Source organism: Bos mutus, chromosome 11 (genome assembly GCF_027580195.1).
Source record: "Bos mutus isolate GX-2022 chromosome 11, NWIPB_WYAK_1.1, whole genome shotgun sequence".
Lineage (NCBI taxonomy): Eukaryota > Metazoa > Chordata > Mammalia > Artiodactyla > Bovidae > Bos > Bos mutus.
This window is the reverse complement of record NC_091627.1, coordinates 13,152,152-13,168,614: the sequence shown is the minus strand read 5'-3', so window position 1 is coordinate 13,168,614 and position 16,463 is coordinate 13,152,152. Positions and strand designations below refer to the sequence as shown.

General features: G+C 40.2%; 2 protein-coding genes across 2 annotated transcripts; one reads left to right on the top strand and one right to left on the bottom strand.

Moving 5' to 3' along the window:
- Window positions 1-1,107: 1,107 nt before the first annotated feature.
- Window positions 1,108-2,052, top strand: LOC102265631 (olfactory receptor 1Q1). The gene has a single exon (XM_005903082.1). It carries the CDS (start codon window positions 1,108-1,110, stop codon window positions 2,050-2,052), a length of 945 nt encoding a protein of 314 aa, XP_005903144.1.
- Window positions 2,053-9,781: 7,729 nt separating this feature from the next.
- Window positions 9,782-10,765, bottom strand: LOC102265347 (olfactory receptor 1f45). The gene has a single exon (XM_005903081.2). The coding sequence runs from the start codon at window positions 10,763-10,765 to the stop codon at window positions 9,782-9,784; it is 984 nt and encodes a 327-aa protein (XP_005903143.2).
- Window positions 10,766-16,463: the final 5,698 nt, after the last annotated feature.

Sequence of the window (16,463 nt, the reverse complement as noted above, 5' to 3'; positions counted from 1 at the left end):
TTTGCCCTTTATGAGTTTAAACATTCTATGCCTCCATTTTCTAGTTTGTAAAACTGGAATAATAATGAATACGATAATAATAATAATATTTGCCTCATGGGGTTATTGTAAGAATCAAATATGATAATGTAGCAAAGTCCTTGATTCAAAGTAAGTGCTCTATAAATGTTATCTATGATGATAGTGATCTTGATACTGATAATGAAAAATCCATATCTCATTATTTTGGAAAATAATTAAGCACTTGATCCTGTTATCAATACCAAGTTACTCATGTGTAGTTTACCCTGGAGCACAAAACTAAAAGTAACTAAACAGACTGCTCAGATATCCAGGTCTATAAAAACAATTCTTTTTGGAAAATAGTATGTAGGCTCCTTTAAAAATTAAAAATACTATATCATTCAGCAATTCCACTTCTGGATATTTATCCAAAGGAGACAAAACCCTAATTCTAAAAGATATATGGAGCCTCCAGGTTCATTGCAACATTATTTGCAGTTGCCAAGACATGGAAACAACTTGGTGTCCATCATTGAGTAAATGGATAAAGAGGGCATAAACACATGCACAGTGGAATACTAAGCAGCAATAAAAAAGAAAGAAATCTTGCCATTTGCAACAGCATGAATGAAGCTTGAGGGTATTATGATAAGTGAAATAGTCAGACAGAGAAAGACAAACACTCTGTGGTCTCACTTATACATGGAATTAAAGAAAAAACAAGCTCATAGAGAAAAGATTGGAAGCGGGGGAGTGAGGGGATGGACAAGGTGGGTGAAAGGGATTCAAAGGCTCAAACTTCCAGTTAATAAAATAAATAAATAATAGGCATGTAATATACAGCTTGGTGACTACAGTTAATTACATCATGTTGCATATTTGAGAGTTGCTAAGAGAACAAATCTTAAAAGCCCTCATCATAAGAAAAAACAACTTTTGTAACTATGTATGGGGATGGATAATAACTAGACTTACTGTGGTGATCATTTTATAATGCATGCACTTATTGAATCACTATGTTGTACACCTGAAACTAATGTAAAGTTATATATGAATTACACCTCAATAAAAATAATAATAATCCTGTTTGTTTAATGGTAATAGATGGACAATACCACCTGGACCAGTGTGTCCCATTTTGTTCTCTTGGGCATTTCTCCCCACCAGGAAGAGCAGATCCCGCTCTGTCTTCTTTTTCTGTTCATGTATACCATCAACATTTCTGGCAACTCTGTCATCATCATCCTGATTATCTCTGCTCCACGCCTCCAAACTCCCATGTACGTCTTTCTCAGCAACTTGGCCTTGGCAGACATCTGCTTCACCTCCACCACAGTCCCCAAGATGCTGCAGAACATTTTCTCTTCTACCAAGGCTATTTCCTACATGGGTTGCTTAACACAGACTTATTTCTTCATTTGCTTTGCAGCCATGGAGAACTTCCTCCTGGCTGTGATGGCCTATGACAGATACATCGCCATCTGCCACCCTTTCCACTACTGTATGATTCTGAACAGGAAGCTGTGTTCACACTTGGTGGTCATGTGCCACATCCTCTCCCATCTTCATGCCCTGCTGCACACCTTTCTCATGGGCAGACTGATCTTCTGTGCAGATAACAGGATCCCCCACTTCTTCTGTGACCTCTACCCTTTGATGAAGATCTCCTGCTCCAGCACCCACCTCAACACCTTGATGATTCACACGGAAGGAGTCATTGTCATCAGTGGAGCCCTGGCCATCATCATGGCCTCCTATGCCTGCATCATCTCAGCAGTCCTCCAGAGCCCCTCAGCCAAAGGCAAGTGGAGAGCCTTTTCTACCTGTGGCTCCCACCTCACTGTGGTGGCTATATTCTATGGGACCCTCACATGGGTCTACTTCCGGCCCCTTACCAGCTATTCAGTGCCCGGGGGTCGTATCCTGACTGTCATGTACACAGTAGTGACCCCCATGTTGAACCCCTTCATTTATAGCCTAAGGAACAAGGATGTCAAGGGAGCCTTCAGGAAATGGATGAACAGGATCTGGACCTCTTCATTTAGATAAAACCCCAAAACACAGTTTCAAGTTTTATCTATGAGTTCAAGCTTTATCTATGAAAGATTTTCGTCCTTCAAATGTCTGTTTCCTTTAGAACTTCCCAGAAATATTAGGTATGTATCACAGTTTTCTCAATGGATATTGCCTAGAAATATTTCTTAAATCCAAAGTACATGGAGCTATGTATTTAGTGTAAATCAGTGACATGATTTTAATTACAGCTGATGGTGTTCTGTGGGCATGATATCTAACACCAGGATTGTAACTTTCAGAGTTCTTAGATGCAGGCAACAGAAACTAATTCTGGTTATTCGTGGAGGAAACAAGTTTATTGAAAGCATATATGAAACTCATGAATTTCCAAGAAGGCTAAGCCAATAAGTTCAGCAAAATGGACAAGAATAAGAAAGGCCACACAGGCAGAACCATAGTCAAAATCACATCCCAGAACTGGTATGATGAGGTCACCACTGTAGCTACCAAACTCTGTTCAATGCCACTTGAATCCCCACCAACATTACCAGAAATAGTCACTGGCCGAGCCCTTAGGGGCCTGAAAATCAGATGTGATCACCTCCAGAAAGAGCATTCACTTCCTATTCTCTGCATCAACACCTCTAGATTCAATATAAAATGGTGCGTCTGACTGGCCAAGTCTTGGTCACTCACCCAAGCTCTAATTCCCGAGGGAACTGGAAAAACAATACTGCTACTTTTATTTTCCGTAAAAATAAGGGAGGTTCTGCTTCCCACCAAGACAAAGGAAATGGGGGAACTCCTCTGGAATGGGAAGAGGGACGTAGTGACAAATGTCCACTGTAGGGCCGGGAGTTACAGTTGCTTCAGAACTGATCACCTGTCACAGCTCTCCAACTTGCACTTCCTTAACCTTGATGAGCTGCATTATTCTGGGATTACTTAACCTCTTTCTGTCTCAGGGTTCTCCTAATCTTTTCTGTAGTTGAAATGTGGAATTAGTCTATTACTATGTATTTGCTGTGATCCATGAAGGGGTTGCTTCATGGATCATGGGGTTCTTGAGGCAAGAATATTGGAGTGGTTTGCCATTCCCTTCTCCAGTGGATCACATTTTGTCAGAATTCTCCACTATGACCTGTCCATCTTGGGTGGCCCTACATGGCATGATTAATAACTTCACTGAGTTATGAAAAGCCCTTTGCCACAAGGCTGATGATACCACTCTAATGGCAGAAAGTGAAGAAGAAAAAGAGAGATTCTTTATGAAAGTGAAAGAGGAAAGTGAAAAGGCTGGCTTAAACCTCAACATTCAAAAAACAAAGATAACGGCATTCGGTCCCATCACTTCATGGCAAATAGATGGGGAAACAGTGGAAACACTGACAGATTTTATTTTCTTGGGCTCCAGAGTCACTGCAGATGGTGACTGCAGCCATGAAATTAAAAGATGCTTGTTCCTTGGAGGAAAGCTATGACAAACCTAGACAGTATATTAAAAAGCAGAGACATCACTTTTTTTTAATCTTAATTACAGGTTAATTCCTTTACAATATTGTATTGGTTTTGCCATACATCAACATGAATCCACCACAGGTGTACATGTGTTCCCAATCCTGAACCTCCCTCCCACCTCCCTCCCCATACCATCCCTCTGGGTCATCCCAGTGCATCAGCCCCAAGCATCCCATATCAAGCATCAAACCTGGACTAGTGATGCGTTTCTTATATGATGTTATACATGTTTCAATGCCATTCTCCCAAATCATCCCCCCTCCCTCTCCCACAGAGTCCAAAAGACTGTTCTACACATCTGTGTCTCTTTTGTTGTCTCGCTTACAGGGTTATCATTACCATCTTTCTAAATTCCATATATATGTGTTAGTATACTGTATTGGTATTTTTCTTTCTGGCTTACTTCACTCTGTATAATGGGCTCCAGTTTCATCCACCTCATTAGAACTGATTCAAATGTATTCTTTTTAATGGCTGAGTAATACTCCATTGTGTATATGTACCACAGCTTTCTTATCCATTCATCTGCTGATGGACATCTAGGTTGCTTCCATGTCCTGGCTATTATAAACAGTGCTGTGATGAACTTTGGGGTACACATGTCTCTTTCAATTCTGGTTTCCTCGGTGTGTATGCCCAGCAGTGGGATTGCTGGATCATAAGGCAGTTCTATTTCCAGTTTTTTAAGGAATCTCCACACTGTTCTCCATAGTGGCTGTACTAGTTTGCATTCCCACCAACCATGTAAGAGGGTTCCCTTTTCTCCACATCCTCTCAAGCATTTATTGCTTGTAGACTTTTGGATCACAGCCATTCTGGCTGGCGTGAAATGGTACCTCATTGTGGTTTTGATTTGCATTTCTCTGATAATGAGTGATGTTGAGCATCTTTTCATGTGTTTGTTAGCCATCTGTATGTCTTCTTTGGAGAAATGTCTATTTAGTTCTTTGGCCCATTTTTTGATTGGGTCATTTATTTTTCTGGAATTGAGCTGTAGGAGTTGCTTGTGTATTTTTGAGATTAGTTGTTTGTCAGTTGCTTCATTTGCTATTATTTTCTCCCATTCTGAAGTCTGTCTTTTCACCTTGCTTATAGTTTCTTTTGTTGTGCAGAAGCTTTTAATTTTAATTAGATCCCATTTGTTTATTTTTGCTTTTATTTCCAATATTCTGGGAGGTGGGTCATAGAGGATCCTGCTGTGATGTATGTCGGAGAGTGTTTTGCCTATGTTCTCCTTTAAAAGTTTTATAGCTTCTGGTCTTATGTTTAGATCTTTAATTCATTTTGAGTTTATTTTTGTGTATGGTATTAGAAAGTGTTCCAGTTTCATTCACTTTGCTGACACAGGTGCATATAGTCAAAGTTATGGTTTTTCCAGTAGCCATATACAGATGTGAGAGGTGGGCTATAAAGAAGGCTGAGTGCTGAAAAATTGATGCCTTTGAATTGTGGTGTTGGAGAAGACGCTTGAGAGTCCCTGGGACCACAAGGAGATCAAGCCAGTCAATCCTAAAAGAAATCAGTCCTGAACATTCACTGGAAGAACTGAGGCTGAAGCTGAAGTTCCAACACTTTGGCCACCTGATGAGATCAACTCATTGGAAAAGACTGATGCTGAGAAAGATTGAAAGCAGGAGGAGAAGGGGGTGACAGAGGATGAGATGATTGGATGGCACCACTGACTTAATGGACATGAGTTTGAGCAAACTCTGGGAGATAGTGAAGGACAGGGAAGCCTGGTGTGCTGCAGTCCATGGGATTGCAAAGAGTCAGACATGACTTAGCAACTGAACAACAACGATGTTTTTGCTGACCAATCAATGCTGGACATGGGGAACAGGTCCAAGAGCCAAGATGTCTACCAATATGTTGATTCTTGGGCTTCCCAGGTGGGCCAATGGTTAAGACTCTGTGCTCCCAAGGCAGGGGGCCAGAGTTCAATCCTGGTTGGGGAATTAAGATCCCACATGATGCATGGTGTGGCCAACAGTAATATTGATTCTTCAGTTTTGTGGGTATAGGATCAAAAGGAAAAGTGAAAGTGGCCTCCCATGACATGAAGCAGATGTCACAAATACAAATCAATTTAATCCATCTGTCTAGATAAAGTTTCTATCATAGAATATGGATTGTTATAGGCACAAAGTCAAGAAGGAAATAAAATTGTAATAATTTTTGTGTAATGAGCTAGAATAAGGGCTTCTTATTAAAAAAAAAAAAAAAATATATATATATATATATATATATATATATATATATATATATATAAAGGCTTGGTCAAAACTTACACCATTGAAATGGGATGGAGAAGGTATACCGCCTTAGTCTTTGCACCAGGATAATAAATCTTCCAAGGTAATGGGAGCCATCAGTTCAGTTCAGTCACTCGGCTGTGCCTAACTCTTTGCAACCCCATGGACTATAACACATCAGGCTTCCCTGTCCATCACCAGCTCCCGGAGCTTGCTCAAGCTCATGTCCATCAAGTCAGAGATGCCATCCAATCATCTCATCCTCTATCGTCCCTTTTTCCTCCTGCTTTCAATCTTTCCCAGCATCAGTGTCTTTTCCAATGAGTCAGTCCTTTGCATCAGGTGGTCAAAATTTTCGAGCTTCAGCTTCAACATCAGTCCTTCCAATGAACACCCAGGACTGATTTCCTTTAGGATGGACTGGTTGGATCTCCTTACTGTCCAAGGGACTCTCAAGAGTCTTCTCCAAAACCACAGTTCAAAAGCATCAATTCTTCAGCCCTCAGCTTTCTTTATAGTCCAACTCTCACATCCATACATGATTACTGGTAAAACCATAGCTTTGATTATACAGACCTTTGTTGGCAGAGTAATGTTTCTGTTTTTTAATATGCTGTCTAGGTTTGTCATAACTTTTCTTCCAAGGAGCAAGCATCTTTTAATTTCATGGCTGCAGTAACTATCTGCAGTGATTTTGAGAGCCATGGCACTTATAAAATGACAAAAGATAAAGCCAACTTGTGGTTAGTTAACTAACATTTGCCAGTAAGTATCTTATATACCCAAAAAAATTTTTTCTGAATTCCATTTCCTGCCTCCCAGCCCCACCTTCCTCCTTCTCTGCCTTTAGTTTTGTTACTAATCTCCATTCTTTACCCATGGATTAGCCTCACTTTTTAGCACTCTAACCTCTTCTAAGAATCCCCCCTGCCCCATGGGAAGAATTTTCTTAAGATGAAGAGATGGTCAAGAGAGTAAATTAAACAATATTTTTGAAGAAATGGAGAGAATTGGGCAATTCCATCAAAAATTTTGTATTTAGATATCTTCCTCTTCTAGGAGTTTATCACACAGATAAGCATATGTAATGAATAAATATATATTTTATGTGTAAATACACACATATATTTAGGTTCAGTATATTATTATCTATGATAGTAAAAAATTAGAAACAATCTTCACGCATACTAATGGAATTTTTGGTTTGTCATGTCCAGTGTTGTCGTTTAGTCAATAAGTCATGTCCGACTCTTTGTGACTTATGGACTGTAGCAAGCCAGGCTTCCCTGTCCTTTACTATCTCCCGGAGTTTGCTCAAATTCTTGTCCACTGAGTCAGTGATGCCATCCAATCATCTCATCCTCTGTCACATGCTTCTCCTCCTGCCCTCAGTCTTTCCCAGCATCAGGGTCTTTTCCAATGAGTTGGCTCTTCACATCAGGTGTCCAAAGTATTAGAGCTCCAGCTTCAGCATCAGTTCTTCCAATGAATATTGGGGCTTCCCTCATGATCCAGATGGTAAAGAATCTGCCTGTAATGCAGGGGACCTGGATTCGATCTCTGGTTTGGGAAGATCCCCTGGAGAAGGGAATAGCTACCCACTCCAGTATTCTTGTCTGGAGAATTCCATGGACAGAGGAACCTGGTGGGCTACAGCCCATGGGGTCGCAAAGAGTCAGACACGACTGAGCAACTAACAGTAACACTATCATGTTTAGTAGTTAGATAGTATCTATCTCTTCTTCCTTCCCTTCATATCCCTGCCTTGGCTTCACTGAGAACCAAATACACGTCTCCATCCCTTTGACTATGGACTTACTTTAGCCCATAGTTTATGAACAGGGATAACAAATGCTTCTTCAGATAAAGAGCTTTGAATGGGTTTAGAAGATTTGGTTTGCCCTCTTGAGCTCTGGCTTTCATCATGAGAAGAAAAGCTCACCCTGTGTAGTTAGGGCCACTTAGCTTGGATCTCAGGATAAGAAATAAATTGAACAGACCTGAACTTGACCTGGGGTCTAAAGCATGGTTGGCCCTTTCAGCCTCCACACTTTTGCCTGGGAAATAAAAGCCTGTTGTTATAAGCCACTGAGATTTAGGATTGTTTCTTATTTAGGACTTTGAAGGAAATCCAAACTAATTCAACACATATACTATGAATTGCTGTGCAGTCTATAAAAAACTGGAGCAGATTACTTTCTGGCCTTTCTCTCATTTCATAAAGTCTTTGGATACATACAGATATGCAAACCCTTATCTAGCCATTCTTTGTCCTTTTCTCCCATCATTTCTTCATGTGTATGCTATTAATAATAAGTAATAATAATAATGATAGAAAACCATATGTGGTAGTTAATGTGGACTGGTCATTGTTATGGTGTTTTACATATATTGTACTCATCAAATCCTTATGAACCCTAAACCTTAATTATACATATTATTTCTCTCTTTATAAATGGATAGCTGAGGCAGAGAGTAATTGAATAATTGCCAAAGATGATAAGCATTTAAACCCTGTGTTTCAGTGGAATATTACTGAGCCATTAAAAAGAATACATTTGAATCAGTTCTAATGAGGTGGATGAAACTGGAGCCTATTATACAGAGTGAAGTAAGCCAGAAAGAAAAACACCAATACAGTATACTAATGCATATATATGGAATTTAGAAACAAGGTAACAATAACCCTGTATGCAAGACAGCAAAAAAGACACAGACATATTGAACAGTCTTTTGGACTCTGTGGGAAGCGAGAGGGTGGAATGATATGGGAGAATGGCATTGAAACATGTAAAATATCATATGTGAAATGAAACGCCAGTCCAGGTTTGACGCTTGATACAGGGTGCTTGGGACTGGTGCACTGGGATGACCCAGAGGGATGGGATGGGAGGGAGGTGGGAGGAGGGTTCAGAATGGGGAACACATGTACACTCATGGCAGATTCAAGTCAATGTATGGCAAAACCAATACAATATTTTCAAGTAAAATTAATTAATTAATTAATTTTAAAAAACAAACAAAAATAAACAAATAAATAAACACTGTGTTTTTCTTTTTGTGATGCAAGAGCCTGACATAGGCTTTGATTGAGGAAGCATGCATTTCAAAGGCTACCTCACACATTGCCAGCCAAACCCACCTCCTTGGTTTAGAGATCTTGGTTGATTCAGATTAACTGTTTGTTTGGGCCACTTGATTTTATTCTTCCTGTGATTGAAATTCCAACTCTTGGGTTTTAAATCCATCCATTAAACAGTGAACCTTGAAGATGAATCCCTTATTTTCATCCACAATAAAAGCAGAACTCCAAGCCCACACTCTCTCCCTCTATCCACAACCTCACTGGGTGGCCCAAGATGTGCTTGTCCTTTCCAGGACCTGTGAGTAATAAACATTTCCTCTCCCCAAATTTCCCCAAAGAGCTGCTGAGGGTGCCTTACAATCCTAGTAAGAATCAAAAGGGCCTGACCAGCTCACTGGTTATCATAGGCACAAAACAATCCCACAGAAGTAATGACAGAGCTGAGACACAAATTCACTCTGTCTCCAAAATCCACTCCCTTAAGCACTTACACTATACTACCTTCGAACAAGCCCTAGCATTTTCCCTTGGGCTTTTGAACTCTATTTCATTCTGACTTCTTTAAGGAAAATAATTTCTGAGAGATCCTAGGTTTGCACAAAAGAACTCCTTGATTCTATTGTTTCAGTGTAATTATGGATACTACCTCCTTTATCTCTCAAAGGGATGTGTATCTTTACAACAAGAGCAATCTATCTGAAAAGAAAAACAAGAAAACAATCCCATTTATAATAACAACAAAAAGAACCAGCTACTTAGGAATAAATTTAGCTAAGGAGCTGAAAAATCTGTACAGTAAAACCATAAATCATTGATGAAAGAAAACAGACACAAATCAAAGGAACAACGTCATGTGCATGGATTGAAAGAATGAATATTGTTAAAATATCCATACTACATAAAGGGTTCAGGAGCTGTGCTGCCATTCCCTGTTTGCCTGGGAACCAGGCTGGAAGTTGCTTGGGATACAGAGCTTCCTGAAAAGCCTTCGCAGGGCACCCTTCACCTCCTGGTTTCTCAGGCTGTAGATCATTGGGTTTAGCATAGGGGTTACAACTGTGTAGAAGATGGCCACCTGACGCTCCTGGTCCAAGTCGTGGCTGGAAGATGGCCGGAGGTACACGCAGATCACAGAGCCGTACAGGAGCAGCACAACCAGGATGTGGGAGCTACAGGTGGACAGGGCTTTACGCAGGGCAGCAACTGACTGCATGTGCGTTATGGTCACACCAATGCGGGCATAGGAACCTAAAATAAAGAAGAAGGGGCTGACCACCACGGCTACCCCCTCAGTAAATATTAACATCTCATTGACCACTGGCCGGGTACAGGAGAGCTTCAGCAAGGGTGTGATGTCACAGAAGAAGTGGGTGACCTGGTTGCCACAGAAAGTTAAGCGGGTGACCAACACACTATAAAGAAGGCTGTTGAGGCTGACGACCACCCACGAGGTCAATGTTATGCGTAAGCAGAGGCGATGGCTGATGATGGCAGAGTATCTTAAGGGGTCACAGATAGCCACATAGCGGTCATAGGCCATGGCAGCCAACAAGTGGCCTTCCATGCTGCCCACAGCCATAAAAAAGAAGAGCTGGAGCATGCAGCAGTTAAAGGAGATGGTTCTGTTCACAGACAGCGTGTGCACCAGCATCTGGGGAACAGTGATGGTTGTCAGAGAGATGTCAATGAAGGAAAGTTGGCTTAGCAGGAAGTACATGGGGGTCTGAAGCTTAGGGTCTGAGAGGGCAGCAATCATTAACAGAGCATTGCCCATAACTGCCACGAGGTACATGGGAAGGACGGTCCCAAAAATGACTGGTTGCATCTCTGGCCAGTTGGACAGGCCCAATAAAACAAATTCTGTTACTTCTGTCCTGTTTCTAGCGGCCATAAGACTCAATCCACATCACCCACAAAGAGCAAGTGTTAAGATCAGATAAGGTTGAAATTTACTCAGAGATAGCTTGCAGGAAACATCTTTTCTTGTGCAGATGTCCCTAGTTTTCCAAAATGAATTTTTTTCTCTTTAATTTTTTTCCCAGGCCATTATTTCTTATTCATCCACTCACCTACCCATTCTTTAGTGTATTCCATGTTCATGTATTGACCACTTACAGTCTCTCAATTTGACTAATACTAATGACAACAGGATAACTCACACACAGTCCTGGACTTTTTGAACTTCACTGTATAACAAGTAAGTCATCACTGAACATATAATGTCTTTGGTGCTTGCTGTGTGCATTCTAAATATCAGGCAATTGATTCTCACAACAGTCACTCATGGTAGAAACTGCTTTCAGCCACTTAACTACAGGTGAGAAAGTTAAAGCCAAAAGAATACTCTACTGAAGGTCTTATGTGATCTAAAGCCTGGACTTAATCCTGTACAGTAAGCCCCTTATATACAAACAAGTTCCCTTCCAAGAATGCATTTATAAGTTCAACATAGCCTAGATACCCAACTAACACAATTGGCTACCTAACACTGCACTGCAATAGGTTGGTAATACATTAAAATAAATAAATAAATAAATAAAACATTTTAAATCTTACAATACAGCGCCTTAAAAAGTGTAGTAGTACAGTACAACAGCTAGCATACAAGGGCTGGCATCAACTGAACAGGAAGAAGAGTTACTGGCTTGAGGAGGCAGATGAGGTGGGAGATGAAGAACAGAAGGATCATCAGCAAGGAGATGGAGGGCATGCTGCAATTTCACTCACGCCTGACATTGATGGCCCAAGTTCTGGTTCCTTGCTGGAACCAGATGCACATTTGCATCTTTGAAAGTTCACAGCTTGAAGGTTCATATGTAGGGAACTTACTGTGTAGTTTTATCAGCCTCAACACTTCATTTCTCAGAGTTGGAAGGAGAAGGGAAAGATCCTCAGACCCTGGTCAGATGTCTGAGTCTCTACATCTTTGCTGGGGCCCTGAAGTTAAGATCTGGTCCTAGCTTTGCATGTCCAGAAACCCAACTTTTTTTTTTCCCCCCATAGGAGAGCGCTTATTCCATTAAGTCAAAGGAACTTACCTGGGATGAGATGCAATGATAAATATAATTGTTGATTTTGTTAATGATTTATTTTCAAGGAATAATATAATCTGCTAGTGGATGAGATTTTTGTGACTTTTCAGCTCAGGTTTTTCCTATAGGTAGATTTATGCAGTACATCAAAGAGGTAACATTTTGAGGTTGTTTAGGAGGCAAGGATATATTTATATATTTTCAGCATTTTCTCATGAATGTGAATAAAATAATTTTAAAATAGTAGAGTGCAAGAGAACATATACTAAAAAGCAGAGGTCTCTTACCCTATATTTACACACATGTGTATTTAGTTTGACCTCTTCTGGTGATTCACACCTCTCTGCTTCTAAATAAAGTGGTACATAACTTATGTGCCAGTTTTATAATTAAAGATAATCTTTTGGCTTTTTATCAGAAAAGACAAAGTTTTATCTTATTTACATTATTACCACTCTTCCTTCTTTTCTTTGATTTTTTGATGATATTTTAGCTCTTCAATTTGTTGCTTTTCTGCTTTTAAATGATTTGCTTCAATCTACAGTCCATCAACTTCAGACTCCACTTATCTTCCTCACCTCTGCACCCCTCTCCAAACTTTGGAAATCTATATCTTTATTTGCATATTGTCAAGATTGAAAACATACAAATTATGGGTTGTAGGCATAGTTAAGTCTTCCAAAAATGCTAAAAATCAGTATCAACATTAAGATTAGTATAACTGTGTAAATATTTATCATGGCAGTGCCAAATCATGTGTAATGGTTTCATTTATTCTTTAGTGAGTCCAGTGTTCCATGCACCAAAAGATAATATCCCTAACATTAAGATAAAGAACCAAAACCATTTTAAGGGCATCTCTCTTGGTGCTTTCTTTAAAGAAAAGCTCACAGGAGCTTAAAAGATAAAGAAAACTTATGTTTTCCAGTGTCTGTTCTTTTGTCTTTATTTATCCATTTATCCTTTTCCATGTCAGTGATATGGCTCAAACTATATGCTCTAATAATTCTATTATACATTCAAGCCAGTGATCACACATAGACACCTACTAGAGGTATAGAAGAAGGTGAGAGAAAAAAAAAAAAATATGGGAAGGAAGAAGTATTGAAAAAGTCCCTTCATGGGGAAAGGGTGACAGAAAATCATCTTTGAGAAGGAAAGAGTGTCAAAGAGTATAAATTTATCCATCATGAGGATTAAAATGTAATAATATAGAGTCCATTTTCTCTCAAGCAAAGCAAAATTGTATCTGAAAACCGATTATATGCAAAAATAGTCATAAGCAGTGGTAGTATTCTTCTGACTTTTTCAATACTCATCTCTATATCTTGGTTATTTTCCAGTATTTTAACATTATTCTCATCAGAATCTGAGCTCTGTGGATCCTGTTCAGACAACTTGGAGATATCAAGGATGCTGATTCTAGAAGACACAGAGAGGAGTAGTTTGTTTAGGAGAGAGGTGAAGAAATACACATATATAGATTTAAACAACTCAAAACCAAACTAAACTGAAGTTTGGGAGAGAAACAAAACAAAAGGGAGAATTCCTGGAATGAGACAGAAAAACATCTCAGATTTCCCAGTTCCCACCTGTACTTTAGGAACATACAGAGTCCTGAAGAAAGGAGAGAGTTAGAGTGTCAAACTCCAATTGTGCTATTCTTGTCTTTCTTCTTTAATGAAAGTACCAAGGAACATATAGTCTTCCCTGTTTTATCAACATCTGAATGTTACAGATATGTTTTACATAATATCGTCTTGATTTAAATTCTATTTCTAGTCTTTTCCCCTGTGTTGAATCACAAAGGTTGAATCTGAGATGTATAAATCTGAACCTCTTTTTCTCTGTCCCAAGAATATATCTTCAATATTCTCACAAAATAAATTAGGTCCCCTGTCCCACATTTCTTGCACCTGGGGGCTGAAATGTCTGTCCATACCCTCTCCAATTACATGACTATATTCTCCATCTAAGTCTTATTGCTGCTGCTGCTGCTGCTAAGTCACTTCAGTCGTGTCTGGCTCTGTGCAGCCCCAGAGACGGCAGCCCACCAGGCTCCCCCATCCCTGGGATTCTCCAGGCAAGAACATTGGAGTGGGTTGCCATTTCCTTCTCCAATGCATGAAAGTGAAAAGTGAAAGGGAAGTCACACAGTCGTGTCTGACTCTTCGCGACCCCATGGACTGCAGCCTACCAGGCTCCTCCATCCATGGGATTTTCCAGGCAAGAGTACTGGAGTGGGGTGCCATTGCCTTCTCTGCTAAGCCTTATTATTTTCACTCAAAAACATATCTTTCTGTGTCATCATTGTCAATTCCTCCATCTCATTGCTTTTTTTGACTACGACATTTGAACCTCACTCTATTCTTGGGTATTTGGGGTATCAGAATCACATTGCTTTCTACAAGAGGATTATGTGTTTACTTATTTCCTATTCTCTGTTTACCCTTAGGGCACAATGTAACCTAAATCTCACCTTTTCTCTGTACCTAATGTACACTCAGGTTAGAAAATTTGGGTGAAACTGTGTTTCTCCTCCACATTCTCATAAAACTAGGGATTCCCTTTTTGTCATTTTTCATAAAAGCTTTTCTATAGAACAGCTCATCCCAGTGAGGCAGCACCACTTACATGCACTCATTCTGGGATTCTGCCAACCCCAGGAGACTCAATTTTGTTTAGATGAAATATTATTTAGAATGGGCTGAGCCCTTGTATCTCCCTTTATCAACTGGGATGGTAGCACAGGTGGCTCCTCCTTCTTCCTTATATCTAAATCTCACTGAGGCTAAGACCATAAAGCATCTAAAAACAACTGTGTCTGTAGGGAAGGTCTACCCCTTAGGGGGCACAGTAGCCTTGTATCACATCAACAGTTAGACAAGGAAAACCTTAAGGGAACTCGATTCCCATATCAGCATCTCAAGAAGCCATCTCTCCTAACCTAGCCTCTCTATAATTATTGAGTGTTTGTTATTAATTCCAACATTTTAACTCAGCTGAATTAATGGCAAGACATGAGGCTTTATGATACAGCAGTGGGACAACTTCAATTGTTATTATGGCTCCATTCTGCTCATCAATGACTTTCTCAGTTCCTGCCCTCACTTGATTGCATTCTTTTGATGGATTTCATTTAGCCACTTTGCTCTCTGTTTCAGAATTCTCAGCCTCAGAATACTTGATTTAAACACATTTGTGTGTACAAAAAAACAGAATGATGTAGAGCACCATAATGAAAAGTCTGAGATGAATACTGGGGAGATTCTTGGGAATGCAGACTGTTGAGACCAAGACCAACCATGGGTTGGGTAGGGAAATTTATAAAATTCCATAAAGATCTTCTATCTTGTTTCAGTGATTTTTCTCCTGGTGATGTGTTTTTGTTGATGTAAACCTTTACCTATTCGGGGCTTCCCTGATAGCTCAGCTAGTAAAGAATCTGCCTGCAATGCAGGAGACCAGGGTTCAGTCCCTGGGTTGACAAGATCCCTTGTAGAATGGAATGGCTACCCACTCCAGTATTCTGGCCTTGATAATTCCATGCACTATATAATCTATTGGGAGTTGGACACGACAGAGCGACTTTCACTTTCATTTTCACCTATTCAGTCCAGTTCAGTTCAGTTCAGTTGCTCTGTTGTGTCCCATTCTTTGTGACCTCATGCACTGCAGCACGCCAGGCCTCCCTGTCCATCACCAAATCCCGGAGTTTACTCAAACTCATGTCCATTGAGTCAGTGAGGCCATCCAACCATCTCATTCTCTTTTGTCCCCATCTCCTCCCTTCTTCAATCTTTCCCAACATCAAGGTCTTCTCAAATCAGTCAGTTCTTCATATCAAGTGCCCAAAGTATTGGAGTTTCAGCTTCAACATCAGTCCTTCCAATGAACACCCAGGACTGATCTCCTTTAGGATGGACGGGTTGGATCCCATTGCAGTCCAGGGGACTCTCAAGAGTCTTCTCCAACACCACAGTTCAAAAGCATCAATTCATCAGTGTTCAGCTTTCTTTATAGTCCAACTCTTACATCCATACACGACTACTGGAAAAACCATAGCCTTGACTAGATGGACCTTTGTTGGCAAAGTAATGTTTCTGCTTTTTAATATGCTGTCTAGGTTGGTCATAACTTTCCTTTCAATGAGTAAGCATCTTTTAATTTCATGGCTAAAGTCACCATCTGCAGTGATTTTGGAGCTCCCCAAAAATAAAGTCTGACACTGCTTCCCCATCTATTTGCCATGAAGTGATGGGACCAGATGCCATGATCTTTCCTTTCTGAACGTTGAGCTTTAAGCCAACTTTTTCACTCTCCTCTTTCACTTTCATCAAGAGGCCCTTTAGTTCTTCTTCACTTTCTGCCATAACGGTGGTGTCATCTGCATATCTTAGGTTATAGATATTTCTCCCAGCAATCTTGATTCCAGCTAGTGCTTCATCCAGCCCAGCATTTCTCATGATGTACTCAGCATATAGCTCTTCTTGGCCCTCCTGCGCCCGCACAGCCACCGCTCCTTGGGGTGGGGTAGCTTTGCTGGAGCAGCCATGA

Bases quoted from the DNA above. Each gene is read 5' to 3' on its own strand.
- LOC102265631 (XM_005903082.1), top strand. From the start codon at position 1,108: ATGGACAATACCACCTGGACCAGTGTGTCCCATTTTGTTCTCTTGGGC.
- LOC102265347 (XM_005903081.2), bottom strand. From the start codon at position 10,765: ATGGCCGCTAGAAACAGGACAGAAGTAACAGAATTTGTTTTATTGGGC.